Genomic DNA, 20,740 nt, shown 5'->3' with positions numbered 1-20,740 from the left:
ATTTATAGGTCCTTTACGTGTGTTGCTCTAGTTATTGAATTATTTACAGATTCTTTTCTTGTATGTGTATGTATACATGTCTATTTATTTGACGAAACATAGATGCTTTGGATGAAACAAAGATGCTTGGACCAATGAATTTAGTATGTTTGATTATCTCAACAAGAATGCTATCTTGCTAACATGTGTTTATTATGTGTTTGTTAAATGTATCTTTTGGATAAACTTTGAGATTGATTGACCTTTTGACTGCATAGTATATGTTTTCGATGCGGTCATTATTATGTTGATTTGGTTCTTTCGAATGTTATTTTGGTTCCTATACTGCTTGTCATCAAGTGCCGGTGAAGTTTAGTGCAAGAATTATGTATTGATTTTGGTCATGATGTTTGTCGACAAGGGGCAGTAGGAAGCAAGTGCCATAGACATGATCGTGCAGTAGGATTGAGAGAATCTTAAGCTTTTCATGCATCTGATGGCAATGCTGAACTGGTCTTGTCAATGCAGGTAAAATCATTGTTAACTCTGATAGTAACCCAACTCTCGTGAAGGAAAAAGAACTTAAGCATCTTGGTAATGGAGATGTCAATTCTCATGTTTGTAAAGTGTATTAATTCATTATATTGTGTTTCCTCACTAATAAAGTTTGATATTATTTTTTATGGAATTGTGGCATATAATTGATTTGAAAATAGGAACAACAGTACATCACCAAAGGGGAGCAGCCAATTGAATTTCCATGACATCTATGTTTCTATTCAAAGCTATTGGCCCTGTTGCTGGTGGTACAATGTGAGTCTGAATTTTTCTTTTTATCTCAAAATCTACACTACAACAGAGTAGTGAACCTTTAATAGCTCAAACTATTACATTGACTATATGGTTATATGGTATAAGGCATTGTTTATCCAATATATAAGCTTTAAGAGCCAGGGCAGTGTGGTCTCTTCCACTTTTGGTTGACGTTCTTATTTATGCTTCATGTTAGTATTAATTTTCTGCATACTTTTAGTTTACCCTTATGTGACTAGTGGCAGTGCAGCCTCTAGGCTCTTCAGTAACATTTTTTAGTAACATTTGTACACTTCTGTTATGTTAAGCTTTGTAATTCACTTTTCTCCAACTATAATTGTGCAGGCACAAATAACTTCAATATTGAGGATGGTCCATTATTGTGACAAAGTGCATGTGCTTAGGGAGGCCATTAATATCCTGTGGAAATCGAGCATGGTCCATTATATATTTTCTTTCTTCTTGGTAATAATTCTGAATTATTGAGCAATGATTTCTGTTTCATCTCATCACACTGATATTGATATTAAATTGTGGCTAAATCATTGTGTTCAGAACTTCTCCTTTAAAAGTTTGATTTTCTGCTCAGAACTTCTCCTGTGGAAGTTTGAGGAAAGGAATCTTCATTGCTGAAGCAGTTTTCATCTTTGCAACCATGATTCTTAAAGTATACTACTACATGTACTTCACAAAGGCAACCACAACTCCACTTTCTCAGAAGACTAACAGGGTTAGTTCGTCAGTTGGAATGACTGGAGATACATGATGAATCATGGATGAATCATGAAAGGGTAACAAATTTTGAGTATTCATTCTAATGGATGTTAAACTCAAAGGCAAGTTATTGTACCATTTAAGTTTAGGTGAAGGGGATATACTAAGTTAAATTTTTGGAAGCATGTGTCATATGCAATGAGGTTTCAAATAAACTTTATATTGTATTTTTTACTATTAATTAATTATTTGTCTGAGTATTTTTTTATTGTGACTTAAATAATTTTTTTTGGCTACTTTGTATGAGTATATATATTTTATTTTTGATTTTTTTGCAGGAAACAAAAAAAAATAGCGTTTAAAAATTGCAGGAAAAAAAGCGTTTAAAAAAATTTGTGGGAAACAAAAAATAATTGATTTTTTTTAAATATAAAAGCGAATAGCGGCGCTGCGGCGGTTACAACCGACGCTAAAAGCTTAAAAATAGTTGGAAAATAATTACAAAGAGCGACGGTTCGAAACCGCCGCACAATCAATACAACCGACGCTAAGGTCCATGTAGCGGTTATTCCAACGATTTACTGGAAACGCTGCTGTATGCTGTAGCGACGCTGCTTGTTGCGTCAGTTGTCCAACCGCTGCATTAGTCAATTAGCGACGAAAAAAACCGACGCTAATGCTTTTTTTTCAGTGGTCGCCGCTTTCCAGCTTTTTTGTAGTGTGTGTTTCTAATTTTAGTGTGTATGCATCACAGCTTAAACCAGATGCAAGAGGTCCAGCGTTGTGCTTTGTTGGGCCACCAGGTGTCGGGATAACATCATTGGCATCTTCTATTGCTGCTGCTTTGGGAAGAAAGTTTATCCGCATATCCGCTGGTGGAGTCAAGGATGAGGCCGATATTAGGACATAGGAGAACATATGTTGGAAGCATGCCTGGACGGCTTATAGATGGATTAAAGGTGTAGGGAGGGGCAACAATTACTACAAGATAATTGCAACCAGAATTTCCTGCATGTCCATTATATGTAAGATAATTATTATGATGTTTTGTATTTTGGATTTCAATGGTTGTACTTTAATGACATTATTACTATATATATGTTGAATGTTGAATTTGGCTATGGATGTTGAATTTTAGTATTATGTTCTTGATGCCAGTTATGTTATATTGTTGGTATTGTGGGTTAGATTTTTTTAATAAAAAAAAAGGATTTCAAATATATAAAAAAAGGTAGGTTTTTGAAAAAAAAAAACATAAAGTTAAGATTTCACATCTGGTGGACTTGGTCAGATGTAAAATGTTCAATTTAATTTTAAAAAAATAATATTTGATTTTCGCCTTGGTCAGAGGTAAAACGTGTTTTTTTACATCTGACTACGCCAGATGTAAAACGTGTATACTTACTAAGTCACGTGCGCCTACATCTGACATTTTTCAGATGTAAAAAGTGTGTTTTGCCAGATGTAAAAAAGATTTTTTCTACTGGTGCAAAGCTGCGTTCGGTCATTCACTGGGCGTAGCAAACTATTTTTTCTTGCCACCAACTATTTGTTTAAACTAGAAAACAGGATCTATGACTCAAACACAAAAGGAGTACAGGTAGCCACACGGCTCGACTCTGTTTGAGTTCAAACTCAAAACTAAAAATGAGATAGAGGAGTTCAAGTAGCCTAACAGCTCGACCCTCTTAAGTTCATGTCCAACTAATGTCAATCCTATGGCAAATAATACTCGAGTTCAGATAGAGCACAAGCACAGGTGATAAATACAAATGGAGACCTGTTGCCTCTGAGGCTCAACTTGAGTACAAGCCCGGGAAGCCAAATGCAACCACTAAAGCAAGAATGAGTCCCTGTCCAAATTCTACTACAAGTGTGACAAGGAGACTCAAGCAATTTAGAAGCAACAAGAGTGGTCCTTGTTAAATGTCTTAACAAGACAAACAAGGAAGATTACAAGCGCAACTAAGGAGCAAGAATATTGGTGCTCGTCAAAAGTCTTTAACAAGACTAACAAAGAGTTGTGGCAAGAGGTGTGACAAAATTGAATCATGAAGGAGGTAAGAGAAGATAATTTAATAAATTCAAATTTGAGCAACTACAAACTATGCATGGAGTTTCCGAAATATGCATCAAGGAGGAGTGTTGAAATATGATGCACATTTCTAGATATTTCTAGAATACATTAGTAGTTTATAGAATAACTTAGCATTGATGCACATGCTAGAATTTTCTAGAACTATAACACTTTAGAAGTTGATCATGGAATAAATCAATACCATATATGTATTAGGAAAATGTCATGAAAATTCTAGAATGTAGTATCTAGAATATACACTCATACCTATAAATAGGTAAACTATGTGCAATTGTACTCAAGCCTTTGAGATGCAATGACAATAACAATAAGAGTTCACCATGCTACCACTACTCTCCTACTACTACTAATGTGTTAGCTCTTGTTCCATGTTACTGAATACTTCTATATTAGCTTTCACACTACTTGTTACTATCCTTCAACTATCAACCAAAGTCTTCTACAATATCAAACTAATTCTAAACTATCACTACTACCTCAACTACTAACAATCTCATAAAGAGAGCTCTGACGATTCAATTTTCATTTTGTTAGTACTACTAGTATTTACTGCATCTTCTATGCATCGTCGGAATAAAGCATTTAGGTTTCTCTTCTCAGCGTAGATTTTTTAATTTTTTTTATGATAATAAACTTAATTCGTTTCATTATTCATGTAGTATTCAATACAAGGAAGAATCGACTCAAAAACATTGCGACTAGCTAAGGAATAGGTTGCCCTTGCTAAGTGGTGAGCTACCATATTCGCTTGCCGCTTGACAAACTTTATCTCAAAGTTTTGAGCTAATAATAATAATAATAATATCGACTGCATGTGAGAAATTACAATACTAAATTCCGACGAACCAATATGCCTAGAGGAAATAGCATCAACTATCACTTTAGAATCACTCTCAAATATGACATGAGAAAATCCTCTATTGATTCCTTCTTCAATTGCTTCTTTGAGTGCCATTGGTTCCAGCAAGTATGAATCGTCCGCGGTGATCGCGTAAACACCAACTCCAACACGTTGCTCTGGTTGCATCAAGGAAACTGGCATCCACGTTGCACTTCAAATAGCCTTGTCTTGGTGGCCTCCACTGTGGTACTGCTGTTTGTTGCTGCATATTTTGCTCCTCAAATACTTCTTGTACTGCAGCCCATTCACTCCACATCTGATTTGCCTTGGCTCCTACTTGTCGTGCATTAATACTGTGCTGTCCCAGACTAGTGTGTTTCGATTCTGCCATATCTGCCACATAAGAACAGCCACCTTCCCTGCAACTGCAATCAGCGTGCTTTCAGTACTGCATATGTTCTAAATAAACTCATCAAAATTCTGTGTTGCATGTTGGCGCTGCTGCAGTATGTGTCCAAGTCCCATGATATTCCACGCTTCCTTGCTTCCATCACAATCAAAGAATATATGCCATTCTTCTTCCGGCTCCACTGTGCATGAAGGACACTCCAACGGACATTGTACATATCGATTTCTTAACCGTACCCGAGAAGGTAGACATTCCTTGCAAATTCTCCATAACAAATGCTTGGTCTTTGGGGGTGCTTTAATCTTCCATAACCTTCCCCAATCTGCTTCCCTTCTTGGTGGTCGATTTGCATACCTTAACTCATAAATACAACTTTGTTGGAAGTTACTAACTGAACTACACTTACGAGACGAGTTACATTTTTTTTTTATGAAAAGTTGCATAAATTTTTAATAAATACTAATATGTATAATTTTTAATAAATAATATGTATAACTGCGACAATAGTTTTATACTAAATACACCTGCAAAATAAAAATACATCTTTTCCCAAAACATTATCTAACTTGACTTATTAATATATACTATTATAATATATTATAAATATATTAAAGGTCTGTTTGGATTGACTTATTTCTAAGCTTATGAGAAATAGTTTAGCAAATAAATACTTTTAAGTTTTTTTTTTCACCACTAGTATCCGGCTCACTGGACCGCCTAATCTGATTTGGGGTCAGTTTCTGGCGTTAAGTGGTTTCAGCCCCCTCCGATCACAATTGCGGGAATCAGGTGGAGTAAGTTTTTATGTTTATTGATACTCCCTCCGTGATACTTTTTATAAGCAAAATTGTACTTTTTCAGTTAATTATATATAGATTAAATAAAATGTCACAGAGGAAGTATGTTTTTACTATTAAAAATTATATCTTTATAAGATTTTTTTTTCATAAAGTTGTACATTTTCATAAAAATTTATTTATTTATTTGTAAGAATTATTTTACATAAGCTACAAAATAAATCAATTCAAACAAACCTTAAATATCAAATGCAAAAAGAGAAAAAAATTGTAAAAGACTATAAGTTGTGTCTCGTAAAAAAAAAAGTGTGCACTATAAATGCTGGTTGTTGGTGTTTTGATTGGCTACATTTTGCAAAAGCCAACCAGCCAGATGCTGGACTGAGGTGCTGTAGCATTATAGTACAGCATTCTGATGCTCTGTTTTTCGTGCAGAATTTTTATTTCAAATCTGAGTCAAGATTTGCTTCAATTATATATTCAAGCACGTGCGTCTGGGCAAAACGAGCCTTGCTCAGCAAGTTTTATTGAAGTCGGCTGAAGAAATGTTATTTAAAACAAAAATATAATTATATTATATTTTTGGCGTTTTTTTTGTTTGGTACAACATGAAACAAACGAATTATATTTTTGAAATTAATTTAGGGTTGGGCCGCAATTCCTACAGCTGTACATGTCTGAAGACCTAACTTGGACATCAAGACAATTGAAGACTATAAATATGTGAATCCTCAAGCCTTTACAACTCGTGAATTCTAAACCTTGTATTACAAAAGTGTGCGTTTTTAAGGTTTAGTGTGTGTGTCTTTTGTGAGCCTTTCTTGTGTCGTTTTTGATGCAAGTTTAGGACTGGGTTTGTGTTGTTTATTGTAAGCTGCTCCTAAGCTTTTAAGCACGGAGTTAGTTTGTGTGATTCACTCATAAGCTTTTAAGCAAGAGTGTGGTCTAGTTTCTAGGAGAGTGTCTCCATCCTGATTATTATTATTGACAGCAACATAGTACGTGTTGTTAGAGGGAATTTGGGACAGGGTCTCATTATCTAAGAGGTTCTTAGGTAGGATTGCACGGGTAGTGTCTAGGTGATAAGTCAAGTACCGGGTGTTGGTCGAGGGCTTTGAACTAGAGCTATTATAGTGGATTCATTCCTGGATTGGTATCCCCCAGAGTACGTGACGTTGCACTGAACTGGGTTAACAATTACCTGTCTTATTTATTATTTTGCAAGTTATTTATTTATTTACTGTGTTCTGCGACTGTCTTGCTGCAACGTGTGCTATAGCATCTTGTGCAGCATTGTGTTCACTGCGTGCCAGATTTCAATTGGCATCAGAGCAGGCACCCTTTCTGGTTATAGGGTGAGCTCCAGGGAGAATGTCTGGCAACATGGAAAAAGAAGGAGGGCTTGTAAGCAGACCACCGCTTCTAGTTGGTGTCTCCAACTATGATTATTGGAAATCACGCATGATTGCTTTCCTAAAATCTATGGATAGCAAAACTTGGAAGGCTGTTCTGAAAGGATGGGACCCCCCTGTGGTCATGGACAAGGATGGAAAGCCAACACTTGAACTAAAAGCTGAGGAGGACTGGTCTAAAGAAGAGGATGAGCTTGCTTTGGGAAACTCAAAAGCATTATATGCATTATACAATAGGGTAGACAAACACATCTTCAAACTGATCAAAAAATGTGTCTCAGCAAAGGAAGCTTGGAAGATTCTTGAAACTGTTCATGAAGGTACTCCTCAGGTAAAAATGTCTAAATTACAGATTCTTACTACTCAGTTTGAAAATTTACGTATGAAGGAGGAGGAAACAATTCAAGATTTTCATATGACTATTCTAGACTATGATAATCAATTTGATGCTTTGGGAGAGAAAATTCCCGAAGAAAAGTTAGTAAGAAAAATGCTTAGATCACTTCCAAAGAAATTTGATATGAAAGTCACAGCTATGGAAGAAGCTAAAAACATATCTCAGATGAAGCTGGATGAACTGGTTGGATCACTCCAAACTTATGAAAGTGTTGCAAATGGAAGAAGTGAAAAGAAAAATAAGAGCATTGCCTTCTCATCTAAAAATAATGAAGAAGAACTGGAGGATGAAGAAGAATCTAATGAGAGTATTTCTGAGGCCATGGTGTTATTGGGAAAACAATTCAACAAAGTTCTGAAACGAATGGATAAGAGACCCAGGTCAAATTTCAAAAACAATGCTCCAGGCACTATGCGCAGCAATGAAAATCAAGGAAAACCAAAAGGTGAGGAAAAATCAAGCTTAAACAGAAACATTCGATGTCATGAATGTGAAGGATATGGTCACATCAGACCTGAGTGTCCAACATATCAGATGAGAACAAAGAAAGGGCTAACTGTCAGTTGGTCTGAGGATGATGACTCAGAAGATGATACAGCATCTGTAACTGCTAAACATATCTCAGTCTTAACAAGTATTGTTACATCTGATACAGAATCTGATGATGGAGAGGTAACCTATGAAGAGCTTGCTGCATCCTACAAGGAACTTTGTCTTAAGAGTGAAGAAATCTGCAGGGTTATTGAGAAACAAAAGGTAACCATCAATGAGTTAAAAGCAGAAAAATCTGAGAATATCTCAAAGATGGAGGAACTTCAAAAGAAGGTAAATTTTCTATCCTCTGATCTTGAAATCTGCAGGGTTATTGAGAAACAAAAGGTAACCATCAATGAGTTAAAAACAGAAAAATTTGAGAATATCTCAAAGATGGAGGAACTTCAAAAGAAGGTAAATTATCTATCCTCTGATCTTGAAGAAGCTAAGGAAGTCATTGAAAAATTAAATGCTGACATTTGGCGGCTGAGAAAATTCTCTGACATGTTGTATAAAGATGATGAGCATCTTGACAAACTTCATAAGGCTGATGGTCAACTGGAGGAAATCTTAGAGAAAAATGTTCGAAAGCCTAGGAATATTGGGCTTAGCTATGAGAATGTCAACAAATTCAAAAAATATAGTCCTGACCTCATGTACATGGATCCTAGAGAAACTCAAAAGCAAAGGATGCCTTATCAAAAGCCGCAGCATCATCAGCAGCATTCCATGTCAAGAAATAGAAGAAAACACCATGCTTGGAGATGTCATTACTGTGGTAGAAAAGGGCACATAAGGCCTTACTGCTACAAACTATATGGGTACCCTAACAGACGTCCTCAGCATAAACCTGTTTCCACAACTGCCTCTACTCAACAAGAATGGAAACCTAAAGGTGAAAATGAGAAGAAAAGTGATACAACTCAAGAAGAGACTACTGCTCTGATTGCTCACACATCACTTAGGGCTTCATCAAGGGAAGACTGGTACTTCGATAGTGGCTGTTCAAGACACATGACCGGAATAAGTAAATTTCTTGTTGGTATAAAGTCTTATTCAACCAGCTTTGTAACCTTTGGTGATGGTGCAAAAGGAGAAATTGTTGGGATAGGGGAGCTCAGAAGTAATAGCTTGCCTAAACTAAACAATGTGCTGTTAGTAAGAGGATTGACTGCAAATTTGATAAGTATTAGTCAACTATGCGACCAAGGAATGAAAGTAAACTTCACCAAGTCTGAATGTTTGGTTACAAATAACGAAGGTGAGATTTTGATGAAAGGTGTCAGATCAAAAGACAACTGCTATCTATGGGTTCCCCAAGAAGAAGCAAATATGTCAACATGCTTAATCACTAAAGAAGATGAAGTAAAACTATGGCACCAAAAGCTTGGTCATCTTAATCTAAGAAGCATGAAGAAAGCAATATCTAAAGAAGCCATCAGAGGACTGCCAAATCTCAAAATTGAAGAAGGTAGCATATGTGGAGACTGTCAGATTGGGAAACAAACCAAGATGCCACATCCAAAGCTGCAGCATCTTACCACCACCAGAGTTCTTGAACTTCTACACATGGACTTGATGGGTCCTATGCAAACTGAAAGCTTGGGAGGTAAAAGGTACGCATATGTTGTTGTTGATGACTTTTCTAGATACACCTGGATAAATTTCATTAGAAAGAAGTCAGAAACCTTTGATGTGTTCAAAGATCTATGTATTCAACTTCAAAGGGAGAAAAACAATGTTGTATTAAGGATCAGAAGTGATCATGGTAAGGAGTTTGAAAACTCCAGGTTCTCTGACTTCTGTGCCTCTGAAGGCATCATACATGAATTCTCATCTCCCATTACACCACAACAAAATGGTGTAGCAGAAAGGAAAAATAGAACTATACAAGAGTCTGCAAGGGTAATGTTACATGCAAAGAAGCTTTCACATGGTTTTTGGGCAGAAGCTATGAATACTGTCTGCTATATTCATAATCGTGTCACCCTGAGATCTGGAACAACAACTACTCTGTACGAATTATGGAAAGAGAGGAAACCTACTATTAAGCACTTCCATGTGTTTGGTAGTAAATGCTACATCTTGTCTGATAGAGAACCAAGAACCAAAATCGACCCTAAAAGTGATGAGGGCATATTCTTGGGATACTCAACAAATAGTAGAGCCTACAGAGTATATAACAATAGAACCAAAACCATGATGGAGTCTATAAATGTGGTAATAGATGACACCTCAAGTGAAACTGCTGAAGATGATACAGAAGATGCTACAGCATCTATAACAGGTGGTGTAGATTGTGAAACTACTAATGAATCCAAGAATGATACAGAGGTTACTGCATCTGAACAAATCTCTGCTACTCCAAAGAAAGGACCTTCTACTCGTACTCAAAAGAATCACCCTACAGACCTGATTATTGGTAATCCCAATCAAGGAATTACTACTAGAAGGACACTTGACTTAGTTTCTAATGCTTGTTTTGTGTCTAAATTTGAGCCAAAAAATGTGAAGGAAGCTCTGACTGATGAGTTCTGGATAAATGCTATGCAAGAAGAGCTAAATCAGTTCAAGAGGAATGAAGTTTGGGACTTGGTTCCTAGACCTGAAAATGCAAATATAATTGGTACCAAATGGGTCTACAAGAATAAGTCTGATGAAAGTGGAACTGTGACCAGAAACAAGGCAAGGCTGGTTGCACAAGGATACTCACAGATTGAAGGGATAGATTTTGATGAGACTTTTGCTCCAGTTGCCCGTCTTGAATCCATTAGATTACTTCTAGGAGTGGCATGCATTCTAAAATTCAAGTTATTCCAAATGGATGTGAAAAGTGCCTTCCTCAATGGGTACTTAAATGAAGAAGTGTATGTGGAACAACCAAAGGGGTTTGTTGATCCAAGCTTTCCAAATCATGTTTACAAATTAAAGAAAGCTCTATATGGATTAAAACAAGCACCTCGAGCATGGTATGAAAGATTGACTGAGTTCCTTATTAGTCAAGGCTACAGGAATGGAGGAAATGACAAGACTTTATTTGTGAAAGAAGATCAAGGCAAATTTCTAATAGCACAAATCTATGTTGATGACATTGTCTTTGGAGGAATGTCTAGTGAGATGGTACAGCATTTCGTGCAGCAAATGCAGTCTAAGTTTGAGATGAGTCTTGTAGGTGAACTAACCTACTTTCTTGGGCTCCAAGTAAAGCAGATGGAAGATACTATTTTTATCTCCCAAAGCAAGTATGCAAGAAATATAGTGAAGAAGTTTGGTATGGAAAGTGCTGCTCATAAAAGAACACCTGCAGCAACCCATTTAAAGCTTACCAAAGATGAAAAGGGAGTTGATGTAGATCAAAGTCTTTATAGAAGCATGATAGGAAGCTTATTATACCTTACAGCCAGCAGGCCTGATATTACTTTTGCTGTAGGAGTATGTGCTAGGTACCAAGCTGAGCCAAAGATGAGTCATCTTGCTCAAGTAAAAAGAATTTTGAAGTATGTGAATGGTACATGTGACTATGGGATCATGTATACTCATGGTGAGAATTCTATGCTAGTAGGATATTGTGATGCTGATTGGGCAGGTTGTGCAGATGATAGAAAAAGCACCTCAGGAGCTTGTTTCTTTTTGGGCAACAATCTTATATCTTGGTTCAGCAAGAAACAAAATTGTGAATCCTTATCTACAGCTGAAGCAGAGTACATAGCTGCTGGTAGTAGCTGCTCCCAGCTATTATGGATGAAACAAATGTTGCTGGAGTACAATGTGGTACAAGATGCTATGGCATTGTACTGTGACAATCTTAGTGCCATCAATATTTCAAAGAATCCTATCCAACATAGCAGGACGAAGCATATTGATATTAGGCACCATTTTATTAGAGATCTAGTTGAAGAAGGTATTGTAACGCTTGAGCATATTTCAACTGAAGAACAATTGGCTGATATATTTACTAAAGCTCTAGATGCAGTTCAATTTGAAAAATTGCGAGGCAAACTTGGTATTTGCCTATTTGAAGATTTGTAGCAGTTACAGCACAAAAGGCGTGCAGTTGAAGTGGTTCTCCTCACTTCATTCATTGGTGCACGCAAATTAGGGGAAGTAATCAAAAATTTCCTTAACTTCCCCTTTCACGCGCTACAACCTCATCATCTCCTCCATCACACTATCTTTCTTCATTCTCTCTCTTCAACAACCACTCAACTTCTCCTCTCAACCTCCATTGTTGAAAACCTTCCTCCAAAAATACAAACCACCATGTCAAGCTCTCAAACTTCATCCCCTTCCAAAAACGACGAAACTTTTCATTCACAAACCACCATATCACCCTCATACGATTCTCTTCCTCAACAAATCACAATCGCCTATCCAATCTCAACCATTTTTCCTGGGGAAACAACGAAGAGGAAGAAGATTTCAGCGAAGAAGACAACGCCAAAGAAAAATCAATTTACTTCGCGTGATGCATCTGCTTCAAAAACGGGTAAGAAATCAAAATCTAAATCTACACCTAAAGCTGTTCATACGATGCGTGAACTATATCTTGATAGTCCTATTAAGTCAAATGTGGACGTTAATGTTGGAGCACCTGGAAGTAGTATGAAAAATTTGATGTCTGATATAAGGTCTGAAAACCTAGGTCTAGAAAACCCTAGGACTGCTGAGAAATTGGGGAAACCCTCTTTGGAAAAGCCTGATGATATTCTTGATGATATTGGCGCTACTACTAAGGCCAATCCTGAGTCTGAGATGACTTTTAGTGAGAAATCAATTCCAGAACAAGATGCTGCAAATGATGCTACAGCATCTGCAGCACAGGTTGATGTTAACACCACTGTGGTTCCTGATTCACCAAACTCTCCTGTGGTCCCTGTTAATGAAATAAATACTGAAACTTCCATCCCTGTTGATGTCATTACACAGGATAAGGGTAAAAGTGCGAGTGTGCCTGATACAAGTGAGGCAAATGTTATTGATGTTGAAAGCCTCCAATTCAAGAGTACTCCTAGGGCTGGTATATCTAGGAGGCTGAGAAGTAATACAGGAAAGGATATAGCCACTCCTTCTGAAGCCACCAAAACTAAAATTGGGCCTAAGAAACAGTGGAGCAAGGTCACTATACCCTCTGGAAGTAAGAAGAAGACTGTGAAGAGAAAAACTATCTCCTCTAGTGATTCTGACTATGAGGAAGATCAAGATGCTGAAGCATCTCCTGCAGCATCTCCTCAGAAATCTGCCAAGAGAAAAAGAATGGCTCCTAATGTCCCATCTGTACCAATTGATAATGTCTCCTTTCATTGTGTTGAGTATGTTGACAGGTGGAAATTCGTGGTCAAGAGAAGGATGGCCATTGAAAGGAATCTAACTGAAGATTTCTTGAAATGTCAAGACATTGTAAATCTGATAGAAGAGGCAGGGCTGATGAAAACTGTATCTGAGTTGGGTAAATGCTATGATAAGTTGACTAGAGAATTCTTAGTAAACATCCCAGCTGACTGTGATGACCCTTTAAGTCCTGAATACTTAAAGGTGTATGTAAGGGGCAAATGTGTTGATTTCTCACCAGCCATCATCAATCAACATCTGGGAAGAAGTGATGTTCCTGCACCTGAATTGAAGATATCTATGAATGAGATATGCAAGACTATAACTGGTGACAAAGTAAGAATGTGGCCAAGAGCTGGAAAACTGTCTGCTGCAAAATTAACTACAAAATATGCTCTGCTAAACAAAATTGGTGCAGCAAACTGGGTCCCCACTACACACTCCAACAGTGTAGCTACAGGTTTGGCCAAATTCATCTATGCCGTAGGAACCAGTACTGTTTTTGATTATGGCACTCATATTTTTAATGCAACAATTCTCCATGGGTCTTCTACTGCTGTAAAAATGCCAATAGCCTTTCCCACTGTGATCTGTGGTATTATCTTGTCTCAACATCCTGACATCTGCACTAACTCTGATGTGCCTGTCTCTAGACCCTCAGCCTTGACCATGGATTTTAGATTATTGGAAGGTACACATGCTGCAGACATTGCTGTAACATCTTTGAAGAAACCAGCTGCAGGTATGACCAAGAGACAGATGATTGCTAATCTCAGGGAGGTTAGTAAAATGCTAGGTGAGAAGAAGGAGCTGGTAGATGGTGTAATCCAAGCCTTGGAGCTTGAGCAGTCACAGGCAAATGAGGATGGAGTTGGTCCTTCCCTTAGCGCTTCCCATGATGATGATCTTGCAGGTGGTGACACTGTAGAAGAGGAGATGGCCTCTGATGAAAGTCCCTCAATATGATCTGCTTCTGTAACTTTTTCTTTATTTTGGATGTTATTTTTTGAAGGCTTAGCCCTTATGGTTTGTAACATGTACTATGTGGTTCCTTATGTTCTGACATCCTGTGACTTTGTACTACTTGGTATTCTATGGTTCTTTGCTCCTATTCTATGGTACTGACTTTATTTGTCAGAATTTGTGGCTAAAAAGGGGGAGTAAAATGTGTTTATGTGTTTATGTGCATGATGTGATGAAGAATGCTATAGCATCTAGTATAGCATGTTTTATGTGATATGCATAATTTGAGGGGGAGTGAAAGTTTATGCATATATTGAGGGGGAGTAGGTAGAATTTATTTTTCTACTACTTTTAATATGCATGCTTATATAGGAATTTATTTTTCCTATTCTCTGTGGCGTTGCTTAAATTTTAAGGAGTTTATTTCTCCGATCTTGAATCCACTATGTGAGAGTTTATTTCTCTCTGTCTGTACTTTGAGGCTAAGATGTGTTATGTTCCGCTGTTGCATGCCTCTGATGCTTACGTGCTAGCTATCTATTCATCTGATGAATTTCTTTACTCTCTTTCCTAGTTGTGTGCGTATGTTGACTCGAAGGAAAGTTTAAATAGCTTAGCATCGTTCTACTTTCTTTCCTAGTTGTGTGCTTATGTTGACTCGAAGGAAAGTCTAGACTGTATCTCTCTATGCACTGGCCTAAGGTTGTTTTAGCCAAAATTTGCCAAAGGGGGAGATTGTTGGTGTTTTGATTGGCTACATTTTGCAAAAGCCAACCAGCCAGATGCTGGACTGAGGTGCTGTAGCATTATAGTACAGCATCCTGATGCTCTGTTTTTCGTGCAGAATTTTTATTTCAAATCTGAGTCAAGATTTGCTTCAATTATATATTCAAGCACGTGCGTCTGGGCAAAACGAGACTTGCTCAGCAAGTTTTATTGAAGTCTGCTGAAGGAATGTTATTTAAAACAAAAATATAATTATATTATATTTTTGGCGTTTTTTTTGTTTGGTACAACATGAAACAAACAAATTATATTTTTGAAATTAATTTAGGGTTGGGCCGCAATTCCTACAGCTGTACATGTCTGAAGACCTAACTTGGACATCAAGACAATTGAAGACTATAAATATGTGAAGCCTCAAGCCTTTACAACTCGTGAATTCTAAACCTTGTATTACAAAAGTGTGCGTTTTTAAGGTTTAGTGTGTGTGTCTTTTGTGAGCCTTTCTTGTGTCGTTTTTTATGCAAGTTTAGGACTGGGTTTGTGTTGTTTATTGTAAGCTGCTCCTAAGTTTTTAAGCACGGAGTTAGTTTGTGTGATTCACTCATAAGCTTTTAAGCAAGAGTGTGGTCTAGTTTCTAGGAGAGTGTCTCCATCCTGATTATTATTATTGACAGCAACATAGTACGTGTTGTTAGAGGGAATTTGGGACAGGGTCTCATTATCTAAGAGGTTCTTAGGTAGGATTGCACGGGTAGTGTCTAGGTGATAAGTCAAGTACCGGGTGTTGGTCGAGGGCTTTGAACTAGAGCTATTATAGTGGATTCATTCCTGGATTGGTATCCCCCAGAGTAGGTGACGTTGCACTGAACTGGGTTAACAATTACCTGTCTTATTTATTATTCTGCAAGTTATTTATTTATTTACTGTGTTCTGCGACTGTCTTGCTGCAACGTGTGCTATAGCATCTTGTGCAGCATTGTGTTCACTGCGTGCCAGATTTCACTGGTGGAGTAAAAAAAGAGTAGTAGATTGAGAAGGTTGGTACTATAGCGAGTAATTGGTCAATTTAGTTCCTAAACTATCACTCTCTCACCAACTTAGTCCCTAAACTATTAAAAACAACTAAAAGGTCCCTAATCTATTTTTCATCCGTCAATTTAGTCCCTAAACTATCACTCTCTCACCAACTTAGTCCCCAAACTATTTAAAACAACTAAAAGGTCCCTAAACTATATTCACATCCTTCAATTTAGTCCCTCATAAACATCATTTTATGATTCCTAACAAACCTGTTATAATATCTCCAAGGCACTTCTTAACAAACTGGCATGGATGAAAAAAGCTAGCTCCTACTAGTATTACCAATAATACAACCGGCCTGCAAAGATAATTCACCATACAAATGCTTGAAATTTAATAAGTGAGAACAAAAAACAGACCTGATTTTAGCGTAGTCTCTAACAAGAAAAGTAAATGCTTGAGCTTGAGAAGCTTCTGGTCCAGTGAGACCATAAAACTCACTAGGATAAGCAGTATTATTAAACCAGACAAAACAACAAGCAATAAAACCAAAAACGGTTGAATCATATTTTTTTTTTGTAATCTTTCAGTCAAAAAGTTTAATAAAAAAAATATTCTGTGTTAAAAAAAAAAGAAATCAACAATTGCCACTTTTTTCATATTAAAGATCTCTTTCGTTCTAAATGATTATTCTGAAAGAATGAATTGAGTTATGCGGCTAGAGGTTGTTTTCATCGAAGCACGTGGAAGAAGAAAGGGTGCTAATATTTTAGGGTTTTATAGACAAGTTAACCGAGGACTAAATTGACGGATGAAAAATAGATTAGGGACCTTTTAGTTGTTTTTAATAGTTTAGGGATTAAGTTGGTGAGAGAGTGATAGTTTATGGACTAAATTGACGGATGAAAAATAGATTAGGGACCTTTTAGTTGTTTTTAATAGTTTAGGGACTAAGTTGCTGAGAGATTGATAGTTTATGGACTAAATTGACAGATGAAAAATAGATTATGGACCTTTTAGTTATTTTTAATAGTATAGGGACTAAGTTGGTGAGAGAGTGATAATTTAGAGACTAAATTAACTTATTACTCTACTATAGCAGATTAAGGTTGGTACTATAGCAGATTCAAGTGCCAATGGATCGAAAATGTTGTGTGAGAGCAACGTTAATGTAAGAGAGGAGAATATGTTTTGGGAACTTAACTCTATTGTTTTTGGTAATGGAAAAACATTAATATAAGGGGTTAAATTGCTAATAATAGACGCAATGAGAAAATTATACACTTTTTTTGACAAAATGAGAATAGAAAGTGGATATGGATAGACCAATATGCTTTTGACAACTAAGTTGGGTAACTCTAACCCAATCACTTTGAATGGATAGTTAAGAATTTTCCAAAAAAAATGGTAGGGTTTAGCCCTAATAATTGCAACAGTCCAAATATCTTCTCCATCTCTCACCATGGCTCCACCATCACCACCATCAAATGCACAATCCTTGTTGGCCCCACCACCAACACCATCAAACAAGACAACGTTTTATGCTTTGCTTGGATTCTCTTTTCTTCATCTTCTTGTACTCGGAGCTTATCTTATTGTGCATGCTACAGGCCACACTCAGCTATTGGAGAAAGGCCGATATTTGGTCTACGCATTGTTGGTTATTGTCGAGCTGTGTTTCAGTGTTTCTTTCATCATAAAGATGCCGCGCCCGGGGGAAGGTTTGGCGATGGCATATTCCTCTCTAATGGTGTCCAATACCATAACATCAATATTGATGTTATATTTTGTTAATCCCTTCAGCTTTTTTGCAGCCAAGTATGTGTGGCTTCCTCTCACTGGGTATGTGGTAGGGTCTCTCAAGAAGGCTATTTGTTTTGATTTTGTTACAAAAAATCCTCATCTTTTTTCTGAGATTGAAGATTCAACTTCTTCGATTGAAGATTCCTCTTCTTCTTCCTCGTCATGATGCTAATGTCCATCCTACTCCTCCAACCCCTAAGAAGAATGGTGCCTGAACTCTGTTTGGTGTGAGTAGTATAATAAAACCCCACTTTTTTTTTATTATTATTATTAATACACTCCAATGCTCCCTTTATATGTTTAATAAAATTCATCATTAATGTTTCTTGTTTATTTATCTTTAATCATAGTGTCTCAAATCATAGTTGTAAACACATTTGATTTTTAATTTAGGGTTTCCGGTTGTGGTTTTGTGACTCAAAATTTCAAAAACTATAGTTAGTCTCTATTCATAGTATTGATTACCTCTTAGGATTATTGTTCATATTACTTATTGTTATTATTATTGTGATGTGATTTTTTTCCTTGAGTGGTTAAGACCAACGTTTTAAATTGCGGTTCGCATCCGCAATTACGGCCGCAGTATTGCTGATTGCGGTGTGATCTTAATTCACGTGTACGGCTGCATCGTAACCGCATTACAACCCGCAATTATGGTGTGATCTTAATTCACGTGTACGGCCGCATTGTAACCGCATTACAACCGTATCAGAAGCTGCATCAGACGTTTTCGGCGATGTTTGTTCAAATTTTCTCACCAAAAAATAAAATTTATGAATTTCAAATCCTAATTTGTGTCAAATATAATGAAAAATCTTACTTTTAACAATCTCTTAACCGTATATTTCAAGAACATTCAAAATAATGTTTATGGAATAAATTAAGACTAAGCAAGAGTGGATAAATAGTGTAGTTACATAGTAGTTTCATTTTATATAGCTTGTGAAATTTCAAAATGATTTCACGCCGCAACAGTCGCATTGCGTGTTGCAGCAACCGCAATGACCGTATTCACAACAACCGCAACCGTTACCGCATCCACGGCCGCAATTTAAAACCTTGGTTAAGACTTAAATTGTAGAGCCCATAGTTATAGGCTTATCTGCATAACTGTTAACCTTTATTGACAAGACAGACAAAAGATTGCTTTTTTTAACCGAAATATCACGAAAACAACAAAAGACTCATGAATGTCAAAAACAACTACTACAAAATACTCTAATAAATTTAAACATAAATGACCGAAATACTGTGGATAAGTGTCAGCTCCAATTGCTTTCATAGTGTCTTCCAAGGTTTTAAGTTGCGGTCGCAGATGCGGTTGTGGTCGCGGATGTTGCGAATACGTTTATTGCGGATGCTGCAGCGCGCAATGCGGCTGTTGCGGCGTGAAATCATTTTGAAATTTCACAAGCTATATATATGAAACTACTATGTACCTATACTATTTATCCACCATTGTATAGTCTTAGTCTATTCCATAAACACTAATTTAAATTGTTGTGGTCAACCTTGCAAAAAAGGAGGATACAGTAGCCAAGGTTTTAAATTGCGGATGCGGTTGCAGTTGCAGTTATTGCGAATGCGGTCATTGCGGTTGTTGCACGCGCAATGCGGTTGTTGCGGCGTGAAATCATTTTGAAATTTCACAAGCTATATAAAATCAAACTACTATGTAACTACACTATTTATCCATCATTGCATAGTCTTAGTTTATTCTATAAACAATAATTTGAATGTATTTAAAATACACGGTTGAGAGATTGTTAAAAGTAAGATTTTTCATTAATTCGACATAAATTAGGATTTGAAGTTCATAAATTTTACTTTTTGGTGAGAAAATTTGAAGGAACATCGCCAAAAACATCTGATGCGGCTTCCGATGCAGCTGTGATGCGGTTACGATGCGGCCGTATACGTGAATTAAGATCACACCGCAATTACAGTGTGATGCGGTTGCGGTGGCTACCGCATCAGCAATATTGAATCTGGGATATAGAAATCAAATCACAATCAGTCATGTTACCCATCATCATATTGAATTGAAACTGCATATTTGGTTGATTGTTACCCATCATCATTTTCTATAATAATAATAACTCAAAGAAAGAATAGACGTGAATGGATGAGTTAAGATTAAGAAGGTTTTATGTTTACACTAAACCAAGACCACACGCTCAAGGTTTTAAATTGCGGACCGCATCACCTGATGCGGCCGCAATAGTGCGGATGCGGTAGGCACTGCAACCGCATCGGACCGCAATTGCGGTGTGAACTCAAATCACACGTGATGCCGCAACGCAACAGCATTTCACCGCAACACAACGGAGTTTTGACTGCAACGGCCGCAACGGTTCAATCCAATATTCCTTTTCGTAAAAATTCAGAGAATCTCACCTTTATTTTTTCCATTATGTCCTTTCATTTTAGAGTTTATGTCTTCTTATGTCTCGATGACTTAAAAATGAATTAAAATTTATATAGAATTATAAGTAAAAGATATATAAGGAATTACAATAATTATAGTATTTTTTCTGTGTTTGTGCGGATAAAAAATTATTTCACGCCGCAACGGCTGCAATTGCATCGCAGTGTCCGCATTAGCCGCAATCGCAATACCTGCAACCGCAACCGCATCCACGACCGCAACCGCAATTTAAAACCTTGCACACGCTATATATAATGGAGAGCATTGGAAAGTGGGTGTATGGAGAGCTCTAACGATTCATTTTCATTTTCTTACTAACGGCATCTTCTATGTATTCTCGAACTATTCAAATGGGAATAAAGTATTATGGTCTAGGTGACTTGTTTGTTTGTAATAAAAGGGTTTGTCTAACATGTGTGTTGGTTTTTATGATTACCTGCATTTTGCAAAAGCCAACTCTAGCTAGATGCTAGACAAG

General features: G+C 36.9%; 3 protein-coding genes across 3 annotated transcripts; all 3 read left to right on the top strand.

Moving 5' to 3' along the window:
• Positions 1-426: 426 nt before the first annotated feature.
• On the top strand, positions 427-1,707 carry LOC123883010. Its single transcript, XM_045931691.1, has 4 exons — positions 427-507; positions 696-792; positions 1,138-1,257; positions 1,348-1,707. The coding sequence occupies exons 1-4, from the start codon at positions 467-469 to the stop codon at positions 1,423-1,425; spliced, it is 336 nt and encodes a 111-aa protein (XP_045787647.1). The 5' UTR covers positions 427-466; the 3' UTR covers positions 1,426-1,707.
• Positions 1,708-12,254: 10,547 nt separating this feature from the next.
• On the top strand, positions 12,255-14,288 carry LOC123886295. The gene has a single exon (XM_045935626.1). The coding sequence runs from the start codon at positions 12,255-12,257 to the stop codon at positions 14,286-14,288; it is 2,034 nt and encodes a 677-aa protein (XP_045791582.1).
• A 3,191-nt stretch (positions 14,289-17,479) lies between these two features.
• Positions 17,480-18,153, top strand: LOC123885565. Its single transcript, XM_045934848.1, has 2 exons — positions 17,480-17,752; positions 17,846-18,153. Exons 1-2 carry the CDS (start codon positions 17,494-17,496, stop codon positions 17,998-18,000), a joined length of 414 nt encoding a protein of 137 aa, XP_045790804.1. The 5' UTR covers positions 17,480-17,493; the 3' UTR covers positions 18,001-18,153.
• The last annotated feature ends 2,587 nt before the right edge of the window (positions 18,154-20,740 follow it).

Source organism: Trifolium pratense, linkage group LG5 (assembly GCF_020283565.1).
Source record: "Trifolium pratense cultivar HEN17-A07 linkage group LG5, ARS_RC_1.1, whole genome shotgun sequence".
Taxonomy (NCBI): domain Eukaryota; kingdom Viridiplantae; phylum Streptophyta; class Magnoliopsida; order Fabales; family Fabaceae; genus Trifolium; species Trifolium pratense.
This window is presented reverse-complemented; position numbering and strand designations above follow the sequence as displayed.

Bases quoted from the DNA above. Each gene is read 5' to 3' on its own strand.
- LOC123885565 (XM_045934848.1), top strand. From the start codon at position 17,494: ATGGCTCCACCATCACCACCATCAAATGCACAATCCTTGTTGGCCCCA. The intron at 17,753-17,845 runs GTTTGGCGATGG...GCTTTTTTGCAG, and splicing joins GATGCCGCGCCCGGGGGAAG to CCAAGTATGTGTGGCTTCCT.
- LOC123886295 (XM_045935626.1), top strand. From the start codon at position 12,255: ATGTCAAGCTCTCAAACTTCATCCCCTTCCAAAAACGACGAAACTTTT.
- LOC123883010 (XM_045931691.1), top strand. From the start codon at position 467: ATGCATCTGATGGCAATGCTGAACTGGTCTTGTCAATGCAG. The intron at 508-695 runs GTAAAATCATTG...ATTTGAAAATAG, and splicing joins AACTGGTCTTGTCAATGCAG to GAACAACAGTACATCACCAA. The intron at 1,258-1,347 runs GTAATAATTCTG...CATTGTGTTCAG, and splicing joins ATATATTTTCTTTCTTCTTG to AACTTCTCCTTTAAAAGTTT.